Here is a 21,538-nt window from a genome sequence, read left to right on the forward strand (position 1 = left end):
GATTGACACCTAGGCCATACAGTTCACTAAAGTCTTTAAAGTCGAAGATTTCCCCCTCTGTCGTTAAAAGGTGTCCCAAGTAAGTAATGTCTTTAGCGGCCCAGGTCCGACAGGTGCCTGAGTGAGTTCCTGGGTAAAAGTCAGCATTCCCCCTGATAGGGAGAAAGTAGGCACATAAGCGTGGAATATGCAACAACGTGGAAAGTCGCCTCCAGGTTAGTCGGATCAGCTTAAGCAAAGCTGACTGAGTTAAGAAAGGGTTAAGCCTTCCTGTTGGTGCTTGCAGTACATAGGAAGGGGTATATGGGCACATGACTGCCGCATCTGCTCCCCATGGAGTCAGTGATGGTTTAAGTATGGGATTTTATATACTCAATTACCCAGATAGAAAGAATTTTAACTGGGCAGACAGGATGGGCCAATTGCTTTTCGTTATCATTTAATATATATTCTAGCAAATTTTAGGAACTTAGTAGACTCAAAGGGACTTTCCCATTCGGGAGCAAAGGTGAAATCTTTCCAAAGTGTGAGTCTGGCAGCATTATTTTGTGAGCGATTTCTTCTGACAGCACCTTTTCCTTTTGAAGCTTTCTTAACTATGAAGTCTAGTTATATTTGCCTTCACTTCCCTCACCCTTTCTTCCAGGACAAGAGAGACGATGCGATTGTAGGGGTGAAATCAACTGCCCTGTGGCTCAATGAGCAAACCAAGCCATGGCTCAGTGGCTTCAGCGCTGCAATGCTGACGGGACTGATGGTGACCGGTCTGAACTGTGAGCAGACGCCACCCTACTATATTGCTCTGGCCATCGTGGCAGCCCACCTGGCTCATCAGGTTGGCTCTTTCTAAAGTTATGAAGTTGAATTTTGGTGTATTACTGTTTCTCCTACATACATGCTTAGATACATATGCTAGTTATACGAACCCTGAGCAATATAACATGTAACCAATCTGAACAATAAATGACCTGTTATATGGATGTCAATTTGAAATCTGAGTGTACCTTCATACGATACTGTAAGAAATTCAGCTATCGTGTCTGTAAGCCTGTGTGAAGGCTTTAAAAATCATTAGGTACCCCAGTGATGAAAACTCTTTAAGTGTCCACTGTCCACTTCCAAGTTATTGCATTGATGATAGCATAAATAACGCCATAATAGTTACTTATCTTTAGCTCTGTGGTCGGTCTTGCATCAATGCAATAACTTGGAAGTGGACAGTGGACACTTAAAGTGTTTTCATCACTGGGGTACCTAATGATTTTTAAAGCCTTCACACAGGCTTACAGACACGATAGCTGAATTTCTTACAGTATCGTATGAAGGTACACTCAGATTTCAAATTGACATCCATGTAACAGGTCATTTATTGTTCTGTTTAGATACATATGCTGACATGCAAATGTGAATACATATGTATACAAACACAAACCCATTTGCATAGAGTAAGCCAAAAACTGCTAGCCTTGGCTCTGGATCAAAGTGATAGGACACGTTACTGGTTTAGGTCATCGGGGATGTCACCATAATCTTTTCATGGTATTAGGCAGGGTAATTTTCTAACAGCCCATATAGGGCTAAAGTCTGCAGGCACTGTTTACCTGCAGACTTTATCCTAACGTTATTTATGTACAGTAACTATAGAAAGCTACACTCCCTTCCAAAATGTTCACCTTTTGTTGCCTGAAAGCCTGGAAGTAAAATGCATTAAATCAGTGTTCCATGTAGCCACACATCCTACCCCACAGCTGCCAAGTGAAAAATGTATTCCAGAATTCCTCAGAAAATGAAGGTAGAAATAAAAATATGGAATAGCTTGGGTGGATAATTGTCCATCTCCCTTGTATTTCCTCCTAAGCAGAGTCCCTCAGTCTATTTCCGCGGAGCTGTATGGTCATGTTAATCAGCTTTGCTTTCTCTTCATAGGTTTTGTTGTGATTTTTTTCTGGAGCTGCAGCTGTTTTTCTATTTCTTTTACCTTAAGTTAGTTTTCTTTTTCTCTTCCTTTCAACTTTCTGCCAGCTGCATGGCAGGCTTCAGTTGCTGTGCTGCCTTGCAGAATCTAATTCTGTTCTCAGTAAATAAATCCTGCACCTGCAGTTTAGTTTCTGTGCCCTCTCCTTGCTCTTTCATTTTTTGTGCCTTTGTCTGGTGCTGGTAGGACTGACATAGTGCTGTCCAGTCGTGTGGGCCACTGACTTGGGACTCGCCTCAGTTCTATCCAGGCAGGAGGATGGAGACCTTAATGTTTGTCATGGTGGAGGTAAGGCAGGGAGATTCCTGACTTCCTTAGATCTTAGAGGCATATCTTCACATTTCATTTTGTTTCAGTTTCAGGCCCTATCTTTTGGTATAGTGGTGGTGGTTGCAGCCCTTTGGAAAGAATGAATCATGGTCCACCTTTGATCAGTTGACTCAAAAGTTAAATATGAACAGGAAATCATTGTGACCACAAAGGGTTGTAGAGTTACTGTAGATAAGATATAGTTGTGATGGAGAGGGTACAGAGAAGGGTAACCAAAGTAACTGGGATGGAACAGCTCCTCTATGAGGAAAGGCTAAAGAGGTTAGTGCTGTTCAGCTTGGAGAGGGGGATATGGTGAAGGTCTTTAGTATCATGAGAGGTCTGGAATGGGTGGATATGAGTCGGTCATTTGCTCTTTAGGATGGTGGAAGGACTGGGGGGCAATCTATGAGGTTAGCAGGTGGTACATTTGGAACTAAGAGGGTTCTTTTTCACTCTGCGCACAGTTGAGCTCCGGAGTTTGTTCCCGGAGGATGTGGTTGGTGCAGTTGTGTAGCTGGGTTTGAAAGAGGTTTGGATAAGTTCATGGAGGAGAAGTTCATTAACTACTATTAATCAAGTTGTCTTAGAGAATAGCCATTGCCAATACTGGCATCAGTAGCATGGGATCTACTTAGTGTTTGGGTATTTGCCAGGTACTTGTAGCCTGGATTGGCCACTGTTGGAAACAAGATGCTAGGCTTGATGGACCTTGGTCTGATCCGGTATGGCAATTTCTTATTTCACCAATTGATCAGCATTGATGGAAGCTCGGACAGTGAAGGGATCAAGAACCGCGCTGTTCCTGGAGGGAGGCGGGCTCATCCTCCCATATTCTAAAGAACTAGTCTTCACAGGCAAGAGCCCTGGATGACGTAGCCTCCTCTCCTGCTGGCTAGTCATGGCAGTGCAGGCTCCTTGTGAGAGAGGGTGAGCAGGAGCCTGGGCAAACAGCATTGCTGCTACATGTACTGTGCCATGCCTGGTAATGTTTGCGCATGCACGTCCATGCCAGCTTACAGGTAATCTGATGCATCGATATTAGGACCATGTTGGGGACCAGGACTGCCATTGAGCGTCATGGCTGTCCTCGATGCTTTAAGGGTCATAGACATCGAGCACCATGCACGCCATTGAGCTCCCTGGTTGCAGGCAAGAGCCCTTCCATGCTGTAGGTGGCGGCAAGCACAGGCGTGCACCATAGATGCCATCAAGTGCCATGGGCCTTAATGCAGCACAATAGTGGTGTTGGCCTCAAATGTCATTGAGGGCCTTTGATTGATGCGTCAGAGTCAGGGCCATGAGATTCCTCATCTGTTTCACACATTAGGGTGCTATGGGACATTAACAAGGAAGGTGCCATCACATATTCTTTGATTGCTTTTTGGCAATATGCAGCTGCTGACTCTAACAGTTGGTGCTTGGTCCTTGCTGTGCCGTGGGATTCTATCCACAAGCACAGCGATGGGATGCCTGTGTGGGCCACCATCTACAGGATGGGGTACCACTGCACGAGTACTGGTCATCACATTTTTAAAGCAGAGGGCTCTAATCTTCTAATTGCCCTCTAGTGTGTATGGCTGTGAATATTTCCCTCGTGATGAGCACATCAGGTTGTGTGCCACAGCCTAAGAGTCTTCCCCTTCCATAGTTTGTCTTTGACACCACCTATGTTAGCTTACGTTTGAATCCCTTTCATGGGGAAGCCTCTGGGGCTCCGTCCCCTGTAGGACCGTCGCCAAACTGGAGTTTCGATTCTTTTGAATCGGTGCATCTCCTTGCAGGTCAGGACCTGCGGGCATTAGAGAATAGCAGCAGCGGTCATTTGGACTGTTTTTTGCTGAGGTCCCTGTGTTAATTACCATGGCGGCCTAACCCATCTGACTGGATGGCTGCCAGTGGCCAATTTGGTGACTTATGAACCTCACCGGTCAACTAATGTATCCCACTCTCACCTGGAGAGTGGAAAAGTTTTTCGGGAATGGGAGGCCTCAATTCCTGTCCCTTCGGGAAGAGGAGATATGACTTGGTTTCCAGAGGCAATCCTTACGGGTTACCCCTTGGACACCCAGTGGCCCACCCCTACAAGCGGTGGCCCTTGCTCTCCATTTCCTGGAAAAGGGATTTCATGGTTTGACTGGTGATCAATCTCTGTTCTCTGTGGAATCCGAGAGCAGGTTGGGCAATAGAGCTCTTTCCTAGGACATCTTAAGGCACAACAGGTTTATTTTGCTAGGGACCTACTCCGGATTTGATCTCCCTGTTGTCCTTAGGATCTTCCCTTCTGGGCAGCTCCAAAGTGAAGATTAAGGATTTCTCCCCCATGGGAGTCAATTTTTTGATACCTGCTGAGCACAATGTGTGTTTTTCGCTAATAGCTGCTCTTGCCGGTCACGCTCACAAGTGGAACCCTACCTCAGTGAGGAAGATTCTGGTCCATTTGCATCCTGCTTGTTGGATATCTTTCAACCTTTTGCCATATCCATGGCTGTGTGTCTTAGGGGATGAGGGACCCTGCAGAAGAGGTGCCACACTTTTATTGCGGTGGCTTGCTAGCTATAATTCCCCCTTTTCAGGATTACTTCTGCAGGCAGGAAGGTCTTCCTTGGGAGTTTTGATACCTAAGCCAGGTTAATGGGCAGTTTGTTCCCAGATCAGACTGACCCTGCCTGGTATCTTTCGGGTTTCCAGGGCGCTGAAGAAATCCTGTTTCTACTGGGGGTTATACTTGCAGCATCCCCGCTTTCTGTCTCTTTGTGGATTTACGATATATAGCCTAGCGGCTTTTCTTATCCCTGCAGCCCTAGAGTCTGCCTCCTTGTGTTCTTCACTTCTTCTGACTTCCAGTCAGAATGTTGGGGGGGCGAAAGCTAGGGCATTCATGATATATCTTACGCCAAGTTCTGACCAGTACTGTCTTTAGCTTTTCATACTTCACTAGGTTGACCAAAGTGCCTTCCTGCGGACAGGATGGTTAGGTCTACTGTTTATAAGATGGAGTATGGCTGAGCTTCAGGCCTAGCTTAACTCCCTGCTTGGAGGTTTAGGCTGGTGATCTTATTTCAGGGATTGCCTTTCATCCCCTAACAATTTTGTCTGACCTAGGTGTTCAGATCTGTCTGGTACTTCGGCAGATAGGGTCTGCCACAGACCCTGCCGCTTCTTCCATGTGTTGCTTAGGTTTTTTCCCCCATTGTACCTATCAATTAATCATTAGGCATTCTTCTGCAAATGCATTCTGTCCTTCATTTACTAGTGGACTGCAATTTCTTTCTGGAGGGCTCTCTGGCCTCAACTGTTTATTCGGTTGTCTTGTGACACCGAAGAAAACTGTGCGGTCTTTGTCCAAGAGTTCTCCTCTTGGATGATGTTCTAGGCTTTTTCCTGTATACAGGAGGATCTAGACCTGCTATGCTTGTCAGGGCTCACTGATCCAAAACCTTGGCTGTAATATTTCCGTGAAGCAAAGTATTCTTCTCACTGGACTTCGCATCACACTCCTGCCTTAGGCACCTCTACTACGCATTAGGGTTTTGTGTCTGCCTGTCCTATGTTTTGTTTTTTTTTTTGTAGAACCTACATGGATCTGTCATTGGGTTGGCTGCCTCATCAGCAAAAGGGAGAAAGGTGGTGCTCTCATCACTGTGGGATACCCCATTTTACCTACTTGGTCAGCGTATAGAAAGGGATTGACCCATGTGTGAGGACTGCCATCCTTCATGTCCTCTGACAAACCTAGTCGTACATTTCAGCCCCACTAGCGGAGCACATATTTCAAAAGTGGGGGTATCTGAGCATCAACCTCTTTGTATCGATCCACAACTGCAAGGTGGAGAACTTCTGCTCCCTACATCGCAGTCACAAAACTCCACTGTGGGATGCCTTCGCCTTTTCTTGGGCAACAGGCCTACTCTATGCCTACCCCCCCCCACTTCCACTTATCAGCAAGACTCTCGTGAAGCTACGCAGTGACATTTGGTTTCCCATCCTTCGCGACCTCAGTCCATCAACAAATTCGCCTAGGCACAGATCCATCTCTGATATCTCAGAAGAACGGACAACTGCGCCATACCAACCTCCAGACCTTGTCACTGACAGCTTGGATGTTGAAAGGCTAATCTTACGGCCTCTCAACCTCTCGGACTCTGTATCCCAGGTCCTGGTAGCTTCACGAAAGCCTTCTACTAGAAGGTCTTATCATTCTAAATGGAACTGGTTTTCATTATGGTGTACTTCAAAAGAGTTAGATCCCTTTACCTGCCCCACAACAAAGTTTCTAGACTACCTCTGGCACCTCTCGGAGTCAGGTCTGCAAACTTCCTCCATAAGAGTGCATGTCAGTGCGGTGGCCACCTTCCATAAGGGTACAGGGGATGTCTCTATTTCGACACAACCCTTAGTAGTGCGCTTTATGAAGGGCTTACTACACCTCAAGTCCCCTCTCTGTCCGCTGGCCCCTGCTTGGGTCCTTAATGTAGTGTTAGCTCGACTCATGAAACCTCCGTTTGAGCCTCTGCACTCCTGTGAGTTATGGCATCTCACTTGGAAGGTGCTCTTCCTTCTTGCTCGGACATTTGCTCACAGGATCAGTGAGCTACAGGTGCTGGTTACTTTACCCCCCTTAAAAAAAATTTCTTCATGATCGGATGGTCCTTCGCCCTCATCCTAAATTTCAGCTGAAAGTTTCTCAGTTCCATTTAAATCAATCTATAGTTTTGCCTACTTTCTTTCCCAAACCCCACTCACATCCAGATGAGCGGACTCTACATTCCTTGGACTGCAATCGTGCTCTAGCCTTTTATTTGGAACGCACTGCAGGCCATAGGAAGTCAACCCAGCTGTTTGTCTCCTTTGATAAAATTAAACTGGGAATCCTGGTGGGAAAGCAGACTCTGTCCTCCTGGCTGGCAGACTGTATTTCCTTCTACCAAGAAGCAGGCCTTCCGCTCCAGGGGCACGTTAAAACGCACTCCATTAGGCAATGGCAACTTCGGTAGCACACCTTCGGTCTGTACCTTTTGCTGACATCTGTAGAGCTGCTACATGGAGTTCTCTCCGTACTTTCGCAGCTCATTATTGCCTGGACAAGGCTGGCGCCCAAGACTCTATCTTTGGCCAGTCTGTGCTACGCAATTTATTTGCAGCTTAATACCCAACCTCCTTTCAACAACCCGCTGGGACTTTCAGGCTGCCCTTTTATCCAAAATCATCCCTGTTGCACGTCTTTGGGTACTTTTGGTACATTGCTCGGGCATCCTCAGCTCACTATTCACCCATATGTGAGGACTACCATCCTGCTTGTCCTGTGAGAAAGCAGAGTTGCTTACCTGTAACAGGTGTTCTCACGGGACAGCAGGGTGTTAGTCCTCACGAAACCCACCTGCCACCCGCGGAGTTGGGTACGCTTGCGATTTGTTATTTTATTTTTCATACGTACTCTTTACTATACACGAGACTGAAGGGGGACTCCTGCTGGATACAGGGTTGGTGCCATGCTGAGCCAGTCAAAGTTCTAGAAACTTTGACAAAAGTGTTCCGTGATTGGGCTCCATCTTGATGTCACCCATATGTGAGGACTAACATCCTGCTGTCCTGGGAGAACACCTGTTACAGGTAAGCAACTCTGCTTTCATCAGTTTATAATTTTGATAGGCACGACAGCCTTTTGTGTTCCTGACCAATGAATGTGCTAAAGTATAATCATAGGTCAATGTACGGATTCCCACTTAAACTGACGTGAGCCAACAGTATAGAATTTTTATATATTTTTTTAATGCAAATAAAAACTTTAAATAAGATGACTTATCTTATAATCGCTGAGTTTAAAGATCAAAGCAGTAACTTCTGAGTGCCGGTGCACACCGACCAAGCCAAGTCTTCCTCTGGGCAACCCTGAATTCTATCCCGACATTACAGTGTTTTGGAAGGAAATCCTTCTTCAGGAGTAAATGTTATATTAGCATTTCCATGTTGTACTGCCTGATTTCTAAAACAATAAAATAAAGATAAGTCATTTTATAACATAGAAATGACAGCAGAAGAAGACCAAATGGCCCATCCAGTCTGCCCAGCAAGCTTTCACACTTTTTTTTTCTCATACTTATCTGTTACTCTTGGCCTTTAGTAACCTTTTGGTTCTATTTCCCTTCCACCCCCGACATTAATGTAGAGAGCAGTACTGGAACTGCTTCTAAGTGAAGTATCTAGCTTAATTGGTTAGGGGTAATAACTGCCGCAATAAGCAAGCTACTCCCATGCTTATTTGTTTACCCAGCCTGTACAATTCAGTCCTTTTTGGTTGTCATCTGAATATAAATCCACTTTTCGTCATTTCCCCCTGCTGTTGAAGCAGAGAGCTACTCTGGTTATGTATTGAAAGTGAAGTATCAGGCTTAATTGATTCGGGGTAGTAACCGCCGTAACAAGCAAGCTGCTCCCCGCTTTTTTGTGAATGCAAATCCTTTTTTCCACGTTTCCTCTTGCTGTTGAAGCATAGAGCACTGTCTGAGTCGCATTAACCATGTGTATGTCTATTGAATAAGGGTACTATCTCCAGGTATTAGCTGTCTTTCCCGCAAGCCACCCTCTCTTCATTCACATCCTCTAGACTTTATGGATCCACAGTGTTTATCCCACGCCGCTTTGAAGGTCTTCATCACTTCAAGATATTATTCTCTACTACTAAGCATTCCAAACTAAATCACGCGCATAAATAGCATATCAGAGTATTCACTAGCAGTCAAGTCGAGCTGGTATGCTGCCAGTGCCATTTTTAAAAGTCTCAGGGCGGGAAAACTGCTGTCAATCAATACTATGTCCAAATATACCACAGCATAGATTAAAATTAAAACTTATAATGAATGCCACATTATTTTATCATTGAGACCAAAAGGATGTACTGCTCTTAATCTAAAAATCCAAAAGTTCTCACAATAATTTAATAACACTAAGTGATCACCTCCATGTGGAGGAGGAGGGACAAATTCCAACACTGTCCATAGGAAGTCTTGAAAAGTGTGTCCTTTCAAAATACAATGCAAAACTGTCAGTGCATGTTCATCCATTGTGTTGATCTGGCTACAATGTTCTATAAGACATTTTTTAACCGGACGCATAGTGCGCCCAACATATAATTTGTTGCAATGAGAGATCAAAGCATAAACAACATGACTTATCAGACAGTCCGTATTATGTCAGATTTGATAACAACATCTGTATTAGGAACTGCTCATTTTGTGCCAGCTATAGTAAGATCACAGAAAAGACAAACCAAGCTATCATAAAATAAATCACATTTACAGTAAAATCATTAAATCAATTTCTGCTGCGAGTATTTATTTATTTATTTAAGGCTTTTATATACCGACTTTCTTGATACAAATCAAATCAACTCGGTTTACATCGAACTAAGCAATTAACAGAAACAAGTAACAAGAGACAAAATGTGATGAAGCATAAAGTTACATTATAACAAAGGGCGCATAAACTGGGGAAAAGAGATAAAGAGGGGAGAACAAAGATAGTTTACTATATACAAATGAAGATGTGGGAGGGAGGCAGAGGAACCAGCCTCATTATGACGTATTTGTATGTGTATGCGGTAATAGTTATTGAATATTGTAGGCAATGGTATAAAGGTGAGTTTTCAGAGCTTTCTTAAATTATTTAGTATTAGCGGTTAGGCAAATTTGTTCTGGGAGAGAGTTTCACAGGATCGGGCCCGCAACAGAGAAGGCCCGCTTTCGAGTCGGCGCTAAACTTGCGATTTTTACAGACGGTACTTCTAGTGTGCATTTGTCCATGGATCGAAGCTGTCTAGTGGGTTTGTATATTCTTAGTAGGGAACAGAGCCAAATTGAGTTAGCATTATATAACAAGTTATGGATAATTGACAATAATGCAATAGGATACTGGTAGCCAATGGAGCTGCTGGAGGATAGGTGTAATATGTTCTCTCCGAGGTAAGTTAAACAGGGTCCATTTTGGACAAGTTGCAAGGGGTGAATAGTTGATGTGGGTAGTCCTAAATATAATGAATTACAGTAGTCTAAATTTGTTAGAATTAAAGCTTGTGTGACTGAGCAGAAGTCTGAAGATAGTAACAGGGGTTTTAGTTGTTTTAGCATATGTAATTTAAAAAAGGATTTTTTTTACTGTGGCTGATATGTTATTGGTCATTGCAAGTCTGGAATCAATAAGCATACCTAGGTTTTTTGCATGTGGCTTTATAGGTATTGATTGCCCGGTGATTAGAGTCTGGTACTGTAGACAGATAAATTAAATCTGTTTTGAGGCGTTTAATTTTAGTCTGTTGTGGAAAGCCAGGTTTTTATTGTTAAGTAGAGTTGAAGTAAAGCAAAGGTTTTAGACCAATATTCAGAAAAAGGGATGGTAAACTGAATGTCATCTGCGTAAATTTTGAAATTTAGATTAAGACTAGCTAAAAGGCGACACAATGGTAAAAGATAGATATTAAATAACAGTGCAGAGACTGATGATCCTTGAGGTACACCCGTCTTGATGGTGTACCATTCAAATTTCGAGCTTCCAAGAGAGAAGAAACCCAATGCATACAGAAATTCCAGACCAGTAACCAAAGGAATAAGCACATTGTGACGGGTGAAGTGGATAACAAAACTCAACTAAAGTCACAAAAGGAGTCCAGGAAAAGTAGGAAAGCTATGAGCACAAATGCTCATAGTTTGGGCAATAAAATCCCAGATCTGCAAGCCCTAATGGTGGAGGCGGACTTGGACGTTGTTGCTGTCACGGAGACGTGGTTCACGGAATCACATAATTGGGATACGGCAATACTGGGCTATAACTTGTTAAGGAAGGACAGAGAGGACAGGAAAGGGGGAGGAGTGGCTCTTTTATGTCAGAAACAATATGCAAGCATCTGAACTGCAAGGAAGATGGGGCAATGAAGAAGCACTATGGGCCGACCTAAAAAAAGATGATGGGGCATCCATTTATATTGGAGTGGTTTAAAGGCCTTCAAATCAAAAGGAAGAGCATGACAGAGATCTGGTTGAAGACATCCAAAAGATGGGAAAGAAGGGAGAAGTGATTGTTGGAGACTTTAATCTGCCGGATATAGTCTGGAGTATCTCTTCTGCAGAATCTAACAATAGTAGAAAAATAGTGGATGCACTGCAAGGGGCTTTGTTCAAACAAATGGTAATGGGACACACAAGAGAGGGAGCTATACTCGATTTAGTGCTCAGTAATGGAGATAATGTCTCTGATGTCCAGGTGGGTGCCCACCTCAGCACCAGTGATCTATAGCTTCATATCACACAAAAATACGGAGAAGAAGCATGAAGACCCGAGTTTTGCAGTTCAAAAACACGGACTTTGATGAATTGGGGAAGTACCTAGAGGAAGAACTAAAAGGCTGGGAGAACGAGAGAGATGTGGAACAACAGTGGACCAAACTAAAAGGAGCAATTACCAAGGCAACTAATCTATATGTTAGAAAAGTAAAGAAAAGCAAAAGAAGAATAAAACCTATCTGGTTCTCAAAGGAGGTGGCTGACAAAATAAAGGCTAAAAGAACAGGGGTAGATTTTTAAAAAGTGCGCCTTCGCGTACTTTTGTTGGTGCATCAGGCGCAAACAAAAGTACGCTGGATTTTAGTAGATACGCGCATAGCCGCTAAAATCCTGGATCGGCGCACGCAAGGTTGCCGATTTCGTGTAGCCGGCGCGCGCCGAGCCGCGCAGCCTACCTCCGTTCCCTCCGAGGCCGTTCCGAAATCGGAGCGGCCTCGGAGGGAATTCTCTTTCGCCCTCCCCTCACCTTCCCCTCCCTTCCTCTACCTAACCCACCGCCCCGGCCCTGTCTAAACCCCCCCTACCTTTGTCGGGGGATTTACGCCTCCCAGAGGGAGAAGTAAATCCCCGCGCGCCAGCGGGCCGCTAGCGCGCCGAGACGCGACCCGGGGGCGGTTCCGGATGGCGCGGCCACGCCCCCGGACCGCCCCGGGCCGAAACCACACCCCCGGGCCCGCCCCCAAAACGCCACGTCCCGCCCCCAAAACGCCGCGCCGATCGGCCACGCCCCGACACGCCCCCCTCGAAAAACCCCGGGACTTACACGAGTCCCGGGGCTCTGCGCGCACCGGCAGGCCTATGGAAAATAGGCGCGCCGGCGCGCAAGGCCCTGCTCGCATAAATCCGGGCGGATTTACGCGAGCAGGGCTTTTAAAATCCACCCCACAGTGTTCAAGAAATATAAAGGATCCCAAAGGGAGGAGCACAAAGAAGAAAATCTGGTAGAACTGAGGGAGACGAAGAAAGTAATCAAGAAGGCAAAAAGTCAAGCGGAAGGATTGCCAAAGAAGTAACACGAGGTGACAAAACATTTTTCAGATACATCAGAGAAAGGAGGAAAGTCCAAAATGGTATAGTGAAATTGAAAGGTGGAAAAGATCAATGTGTGGAAAGAGACAAATGGCAGAAATATTAAACAAATACTTCAGTTCGGTGTTCACTAAAAGAGGACCCTGGAGAAGGACCATCGCTAGTTAACAAGAAACTGGAGGGGAGTGGAGTAGATGTAACTCCATTTACAGTAGAGAATGTATGGGAAGAGCTGGGGAAACTGAAAGCGGAAAAAACCATGGGGCCGGATGAGGTTCATCCCAGGATACTGAAAGAGCTCAGAGATGTGCTGGCAGCTCCGCTGAGTGACCTGTTCAATAGATCCTTGGAAACGGGAGTGGTGCCGAGAGATTGGAGAAGAGCAGTGGTGGTCCCGCTTCACAAGAGTGGGAGCAGAGAGGAGGCTGGTAACTATATATATTTATAAATGATCTGGAAAGAAATACGACGAGTGAGATAATCAAATTTGCAGATGACACAAAATTGTTCAGAGTAGTTAAATCACAAGCAGATTGTGATAAATTGCAGGAAGACCTTGTGAGACTGGAAAATTGGGCATCCAAATGGCAGATGAAATTTAATGTGGATAAGTGCAAGGTGATGCATATAGGGAAAAATAACCCATGCTATAATTACACAATGTTGGGTTCCATATTAAGTGCTACAACCCAAGAAAGAGATCTAGGTGTCATAGTGGATAACACATTGAAATCGTCGGTTCAGTGTGCTGCGGCAGTCAAAAAAGCAAACAGAATGTTGGGAATTATTAGAAAGGGAATGGTGAATAAAATGGAAAATGTCTTATTGCCTCTGTATCGCTCCATGGTGAGACCGCACCTTGAATACTGTGTACATTTCTGGTCGCCGCATCTCAAAAAAGATATAATTGCGATGGAGAAGGTACAGAGAAGGGCTACCAAATGATAAGGGGAATGGAACAGCTCACCTATGAGGAAAGACTAAAGAGGTTATGAACTTTTCAGCTTGGAGAAGAGAAGGCTGAGGGGGGATATGATAGAGATGTTTAAAATCATGAGAGGTCTAGAACGGGTAGATGTGAATCGGTTCTTTACTCTTTCGGATAGTAGAAAGACTAGGGGGTACTCCATGAAGTTAGCATGGGGCACATTTAAAACTAATCGGAGAAAGTTCTTTTTTACGCAACGCACAATTAAACTCTGGAATTTGTTGCCAGAGGATGTGGTTAGTGCAGTTAGTATAGCTGTGTTTAAGAAAGGATTGGATAAGTTCTTGGAGGAGAAGTCCATTACCTGCTATTAAGTTCACTTAGAGAATAGCCACTGCCATTAGCAATGGTAACATGGAATAGACTTAGTTTTTGGGTACTTGCCAGTTTCGATTGGCCACTGTTGGAAACAGGATGCTGGGCTTGATGGACCCTTGGTCTGACCCAGTATGGCATTTTCTTATGTTAGCCTCACCTCGGTGGTGGGAAAAGAAATGGAGTCACTGCTGAAAGAAAGAATAGTGAACTATCTACAGTCGGGAGAATTGCTGGACCAGAGGTAGCATGGATTCACAAGGGCAAGATCCTGTCAGACAAATCTGATCTACTTTTTTGGCTGGGTGACTAGGGAATTGGATAGAGGAAGAGCGCTCGATGTCATCTACTTGGATTTCAGCAAAGCTTTTGATATGGTCCCGCACAGGAGGCTGGTGAGTAAAATGAGAAGCTTAGGAGTGAGTGCCGAGGTGGTGGCCTGGATTGCAAACTGGTTGATGGACAGAAGACAATGTGTGATGGTAAATGGAACTTACTCGGAAGAGAGAGCGGTGTTAAGCGGAATGCCGCAAGGAACGGTGTTGGGACTTGTACTGTTCAATATCTATGTGAGCGACATAGTGGAAGAGGTAGAAGGTAAGGTTTGTCTTTTTGTGGATGACACTAAGATCTGCAACAGAATGGACACGCCAAAAGGAGTGGAGAGAATGAGACTGTATTTAAAGAAGCTGGAAGAGTGGTCAAATATATGGCAGCTGAGATTCAATGCCAAGAAGTGCAGAGACATGCATTTGGGGTGCGGAAATCCAAAAGAACTGTATTCGATGGGGGTGAAGGGCTGATGTGCACGGAGCAGGAGAGAGACCTTGGGGTGATAGCATCAAACGATCTGAAGTTGGGGAAACAATGTGACAAGGTGATAGCTAAAGCCAATGCTGGGCTGCATAGTGAGAGGAATTTCAAGTAAAAAAAAAAAAGGGAAGTGATGATCCCCTTGTACAGGGCCTTGGTGAGGCCTCACCTGGAGTACTGTGCTCAGTTCTGGAGACCGTATCTCCAAAGGGACAGAGACAGGATGGAGGCGGTCCAGAGAAGGGCGACCAAAAAGGTGGATGGTCTTCATCAAATGACTTATGAGGAGAGATTGAAGAATCTAAATATGTACACCCTGGAGGAAAGGAGGAACAGAGGTGATATGATACAGACTTTCAGATACTTGAAAGGTTTTAATGATCCAAAGACAATGACAAACCTTTTCCATTGGGGAAAAAAATTAGCAAAACGATTTGAAGCTCCAAGGAGGAAGACTCCAAACCAATGTCAGGAAGTATTTCTTCATGGAGTGGGTGGTGGATGCCTGGAACGCCCTTCCGGAGAAAGTGGTGAAGACTAAAACTGTGAAGGACTTCAAAAGGACGTGGGATAAACACTGTGGATCCATAAAGTCTAGAGGATGTGAAGGAAGAGAAGGGAGGCTTGCGGGAAAGACTGCTACTACCTGGAGATAATACCCATATTCATAGACATACACACGGTAAATGCGACTCCGACAGTTCTCTATGCTTCAACAGCAAGTAGAAATGTGAAAAAAAGGATTTGCATTCACAAAAAATGCAGGGAGTAGCTTGCTTGTTACGGCGGTTACTACCTCAAACCAAACAAGCCTGATGCTTCACTTTCAATGCATATCCAGTGTTGCTCTCTGCTTCAACGGCAGGGGGAATGAAGAAAAGATGATTTTTATATTCCGACAACAACCAACAAGGACTGAATTCCACAGTCTGGGTAAGGAAATAAGCATGGGTGTAGCTTGCTTGCTACGGCGGTTACTACCCGAATCAATTAAGCCTGATACTTCATTTTCAATACATATCCAGAGAAGCTCTCTGCTTCAACGGCAGGGGGAAACGAAGAAAAGTGGATTTATATTCATCTAACAACCAACAAGGTCTGAATTGCACAGGCTGGGTAAACAAATAAGCGTGGGAGTAGCTTGCTTATTGCGGCGGTTACTACCCCTAACCAATTAAGCTAGATACTTCACTTAGAAGCAGTTCCAGCACTGCTCTCTACATTAATGGTGGGGTTGGAAGAGAAATAGAACTAAAAGATTACATTAATAGCGGGGGTGGAAGGGAAATAGAACCAAAAGATTACTAAAGGCCAAGAGTAACAGATAAGTATGAGAGAGAAAAAAAAAGTGTGGGAGCTTGCTGGGCAGACTGGATGGGCCATTTGGTCTTCTTCTGCCGTCATTTCTATGTTTCTATGAACGCCCATCTCTATACAGCCTATAGTTGTACATTTTATGTGGGGCCAGCTTCAGTTGAAACCTCCCCTAAGGCCTCCTGCTGTGTCTTTGGACCTCAATGTGGTATTAGCTCAATTGATGAAAGCTCCTTTTGAGCCACTGTGACCTGAAATACCTGGCCTGGAAGGGTCATATTTTTGGTGGCGGTCACCTCTGCACACAGGGTCATCGAGCTCCAGGCCTTAGTGACTTATCCACCTTACACTTATTTTTCATGACAGGTGATCTTATGCACAGACCCTAAGTTCCTCCCTAAGGTGGTGATGGACTTTCATCTTAACCAGTCCATCGTCCTGCCAGCATTCTTTCCCAGGCCCCATTCAGACCAAGGCGAACAAATAGTGCACAGTTTGGACTGCAAGCGAGCCTTAGCCTTCTATCTGGAGCAGACAGAAGCTCATAGACAGTCCACCCCACTTTTTGTTTCTTTTGACAGGAATAGATTGGGCAGTGCCGATGCCAAACAAACACTATTCAGTTGGCTAGCAGATTGCATCTCTCTGTTATGCCCAGGCAGGACTGCATCTTGGGGGTCATGTCATGGATCATTCTGTCAGAGCCATGGCAGCATTGGTGGCCCACTTGTGAGCAGTTCCCGTGGAGGTGATCTGCAAGGCTGCGACGTGGAGTTCTCTCCACACATTCACATCTCACTGTTGCTTGGAAAGGGATGGCCGACGCGATAGTAGGTCTGGCCAATCTGTCCTTCAGAATCTGTTTGAGGTGTAGACCCCAACTCTGTCCCACCTAGGGCCCGATGTTTAGATTCAGGCTGTCTCACCCTCTGTTACCAACAGCACCAATGTTTTTGTGCCTGTTGGCACCTGGTTTGGGTGTCTGTTGGTCCCCTTTTATGTTGGGGAATAGTCTGTATCTAGGGATTCACCCATGTGTGAGAACTACCAATCCTGCTTGTCCTTGGAGAAAGCAGAGTTGCTTACCTGTAACAGGTGTTCTCCCAGGACAGCTGGATGTTAGTCCTCACGAAAACTGTCCGTCACCCAGTGGAGTTGAGTTTCTCCTATTTTTGTTTTTATATATAATTCTATGTTTTAAGTCTGGAGAGGGACCTCGTGTGGACATGTGCTATAGGGCATTCTCGGCATGCTCAGTGTGCCAAGTGAAAGTTCTAGAAACTTTGACATAATTTTTTACGTGTCGAGGCTCCATCTGATAATGTCACCCATGTGTGAGGACTAACATCCTGCTGTCCTCGGATAACACCTGCTTTTTACTTCTACGTGTATAATATTCTCACTTATATTTTAAAATAGGTGGGTAAAGTATGTGCATTCAATGCATTGTGTCTATTCACACACAAGCCTACATAAGTGCACATGTTGCAGGGTAGAGATATGCGTATTTTATAACATGTGTATTTCATGTGCATGTTTTTATAAAATACTATAGTAAATCTATGTGCAGCCACATACATGAATATCTGCTGCCGCATGCAGTTGTTTGAAAGTTATACTCCTTGTGTCTAGTCAGTGCTTCTGACTGTTCAGTTGGTATCATTATACCTCAGTTGCTGTCTTAGGATGGAGGAGTGATACAGAAGGGAAAAATGGATTATAAAATGGTCTGTTCCAGCCCAGTACATGCTGGACTATCTGCATGCGAGCGTATACTAATGCTGTAGCTGTGTCTGTCTCTCACTTTCTCAGATCTATACTTTGGACATACACAAGGCAGAGGACTGCTGGAAGAAGTTCACCTCTAATCGCACCGTGGGATTGTTGCTGTTTGCTGGGATTGTCCTGGGAAACCTATGGAAAGAAAAAGAAACAAGTGAAACAAAAGAGACTTCAAACAGTGGCAAGAGTAACGGAGCACAACTGCATTAAAAAAAAGCACATGTGGTTTATTTTATGTATGGCCTGAGACATTTTAAAATAAAAATCCCTGTGTGTGAGCTTTATTGTTTCACTGATTTTGGAAGATGGAATAATTGGTGTCACCGTTTGATACAATGTCCTTCCTGGTTGCTGCTTTCGCGTCAGACAGTGGGTGATTGACATGCTGATCGGCAGAGGAGCAGGAACTGCTGGCAGCAATCTGATATCCGTGGTGGTATATGTATGGTCCTTTGTCCCTCCCTGCGACCTGCAATGGGAATTCATTCCTCTGACCAGATCATTGGTGATGTCCCCTTCCTGGGTAGTAACTTTCGGAGGGGAAAACCTCTAAAATCTCCAATGAAGAATTCTAGTGAATTCAGGTAAATTGTCTTTCACAGCACCTAATAGTGCCCTTCTGCTGTTGGCTGCCTAGTAATGTGTTTGCTGTTTTGTTTTATTAAGAGTTTGTGGGGCTTATTTGAGGTACTAGGGTACCAATTGCACATCTGTTGCATAAAGCCCATTACTAAATTGAAGATTAATTAGAAAGCTATATTTGTCTTTTTATCGTTTGATCTTATTATATATGGATTCAACTATATATAATGTGAAATTAAATACCCATCAATTAAATATTTTGTAATGATGTTGTATGCAAAAATACACTCTTTGAGGTGAATTTTAAGAGTTGCTTTGAGGTGAATTTTAAGTGTAAAAAGGCCCATATATGCGAGTATATGGGCCGAGCACCCAACTCTTATTTTAAAAGTGCTAAATTATGTGTGTATATGCACGTGTGAGCAATATAATGCACGTAAAAAAAGGGGCGGATTTGGGGTGGTCAGGGTTATTCCAGGGTAGGGCCAAACTTTATGTGCATAAATCCCGATTTTAAAACCAGTGAACGCAGTGCGCATCGGGCTGTTACCTGAGAATATTTACTTCTGCTGTTTATCAGATATAAGTCTGGATAAAACGTGTTACAGCCAAACACTGTGTGAGGGGTCTGGGTATACTGGGGGGAGTATAGGCTGAAAAATCAGAGGAGTCTGGATGACCTAGAGATACACTGGGCAAAATGGTGGACTACTTGGTCAAATTGGTTAATTCCTTCACACATGCATGTTTTAAAATGTGCTTACTTGGTGCGTGTAAAAGCCAATAAGTCCTAAGGGAAATGCTCAAATATTTCCTCGTGTAACTGCTTAAAATTAGGAGCACACATACATGCATTAGGCATATTTTATATAACACTGATAAACAAAGTTTTTATTTCCTTCAGGCTTTTTGGTGTTCCAAATAGATTTTTTGATGCTGATCACAGATATTACTTTGAAATTTGTACATCCTGTAAGGTTTCTGAGAAACGGCCAAGTTTGTGTTTGTAACTATAAGGCAGCAGACTATGTCGAACAGGTTGAAAATTTGCTTCAGGCAGACAAATTGATGAAGTGCAACATGTCATTGAAGATATATTTTCTTCATTCCCACTTGGACTTCTTCCCAGACAACCTTGATGCTGTGAGTGATGAACATGGTGAAACGTTTCATCAAGACATTGTCAAAATGGAGAAACGGTATCAAGGCAAGTGGAACCTCTCCATGCTGGGTGACTATTGTTGGACTCTCATCCGCGAAGCATCAGACAGTGATTACAAATGAAAATCTGCAGCAAAACATTTTTAGTTTTGTTTTTTGGTGCCAATATTGCCATTATAGCTTATGCCGCTACAGACACGTAACAATGCTTAATGTATATCGCACATTTCTGGCAAATGGTATGTGATACAGATATAATAAATGCATATTTGTGTTCAGCTTGTTAAAATCTACTTGTTTCACCGAAGGGTGTGGAGGAAACAAAATGTTCCCAGAAATGCTTACCAGTGTTATCTGAAGGAATACTATTGGGTTTATCAGTGATGCTTTCTGAAGGTGAACATTGTATGTTGATGAGCGATATTATGCATAAAATTTGCATGCATAAAAATTTCAAATACTTGCAAAGCAGCTAATACATAAGTAATCCTATGTAAATAAAATACGGCTGGCCAAAGCTGCATTATTTTCCGGAAAGATAGCTACAACTCAGGAGTTTTAGATACATTTCTTCAGGAGCATTTGGATTTTAACACATGTCCTGATGCTCCTAGCCTAACCCCCTCTCCCGTAGGGGGTCTTTGTTGACCTCCATCCACCCCTTCCCCCCGCTGCCATTTGAGCCAGCTGAAATGAGGGGAAAAAAAGTTGAATAATATAATGATGTCAGAGTCATGTGATGCGGTGAACCCAACTGGACGGTGGTGATCAGGCTCTGGGTGCTGCCCCTAAAATATCCTGCTCCATCGCATCGGCGTTGACTCTTTTCGTGCTGTGTATTTGCAAGATGATTGTTAATTCGTTTGTGAACAGATATATAACGAGATTTCCTAAGGCTATGTCCATGAGACTTGCTAAACGGGAGAGAGAGATGCTGTGTCTTTCTGAGTCCAAGATGGCTGCTACCAAAGAGAATGCATCTCCAGATGCTGTGAAAGATACGAATATTGCGGCACTTACTGAAGCTGTAGTAGCAGCATCAAGAGGCAGATTGGATGCTATATCTGCTCAAATAGCAGGGGTACAGAATTGGATAGCGGAATTTGGTTCCTGTATGGACATGGTGAAAGGCAGGTCAGCAGAATAGAGGACGACTCTACTGCAGCTACAGTGAAAATACAGCAATTGGAAAAGCTGCCCTTGGATTAGTCGGCAAAACTTGAAGAGTTAGAGAATCATGCTCACCGAAACAACCTGTTGGAATCCAGGAATCTGTGGAGGAGAGGCTCTTAAAATTGCTTTTGGAAACGGGCCTAGCTAAAGAATCAGGCTTAGCATCCCCTTCAGCGAACCCAGTGATGGGAAGGTAATGGAAAAAGTTGGCACTAGTCAGCTTTTATCAACCATAGGGTGTGGCTGGATATTTTGACAACCTAACTCACCAGTTCTGGTGGCTGTTTGAATTGTTGTTATGTTTGGTGGTAAGACATGGACAAGGGCCTGGGTGTTGGATTAGGTAAGGTAACTTGTGAGAACCAAAGAAGAAGACTGCAATCCCTGGTATTGCCTTTCAAGTAGAGGTAGTGGAAGCCAATGCTGGAATATAATTTAGACATCCTTGGGGCAGATACAAGGGGCAGTGGTAGGAACAATCAGGTCAATTCAATAAACTCCATGGGAGAGCTGGTGCTCCAAGGTGAGTGACTGCTCTCCTGATGCGTGCCCAGGCACCTCTCCTGGGTGCGCGATTCAGTATTTAAATTAGTGCCAGCGCTAATAAGGAGGCAGCGGCTGTCAGCGGGTCTGACAGCTAACACTTAATTTTACCAGCATCAGTTGTCAAACCCGCTGACAGCCATGGGTTCGGAAAATGGACGCCTGCAAAATTGAGCGTCCGTTTTCCAACCCGTGGGCTGCAGGCAGATTTTTTTTTTT

At 44.2% G+C, this 21,538-nt stretch overlaps 1 protein-coding gene across 2 annotated transcripts in view; it reads left to right on the plus strand.

The window, feature by feature from the left end:
- The window catches only part of COQ2 (coenzyme Q2, polyprenyltransferase), a 105,710-nt gene extending 87,572 nt beyond the window's left edge, over nucleotides 1–18,138 (plus strand). For both annotated transcript variants that reach the window (XM_029599565.1, XM_029599572.1), the window contains 2 exons: nucleotides 647–835; nucleotides 17,891–18,138. In XM_029599565.1, coding sequence (XP_029455425.1) covers nucleotides 647–835; nucleotides 17,891–18,070 — 369 coding nt within the window. In that variant the 3' untranslated portion in view covers nucleotides 18,071–18,138. The remainder of the gene's footprint in view (nucleotides 1–646; nucleotides 836–17,890) is intronic.
- Nucleotides 18,139–21,538: the final 3,400 nt, after the last annotated feature.

This window comes from Rhinatrema bivittatum, chromosome 1, assembly GCF_901001135.1.
Source record: "Rhinatrema bivittatum chromosome 1, aRhiBiv1.1, whole genome shotgun sequence".
NCBI lineage: Eukaryota > Metazoa > Chordata > Amphibia > Gymnophiona > Rhinatrematidae > Rhinatrema > Rhinatrema bivittatum.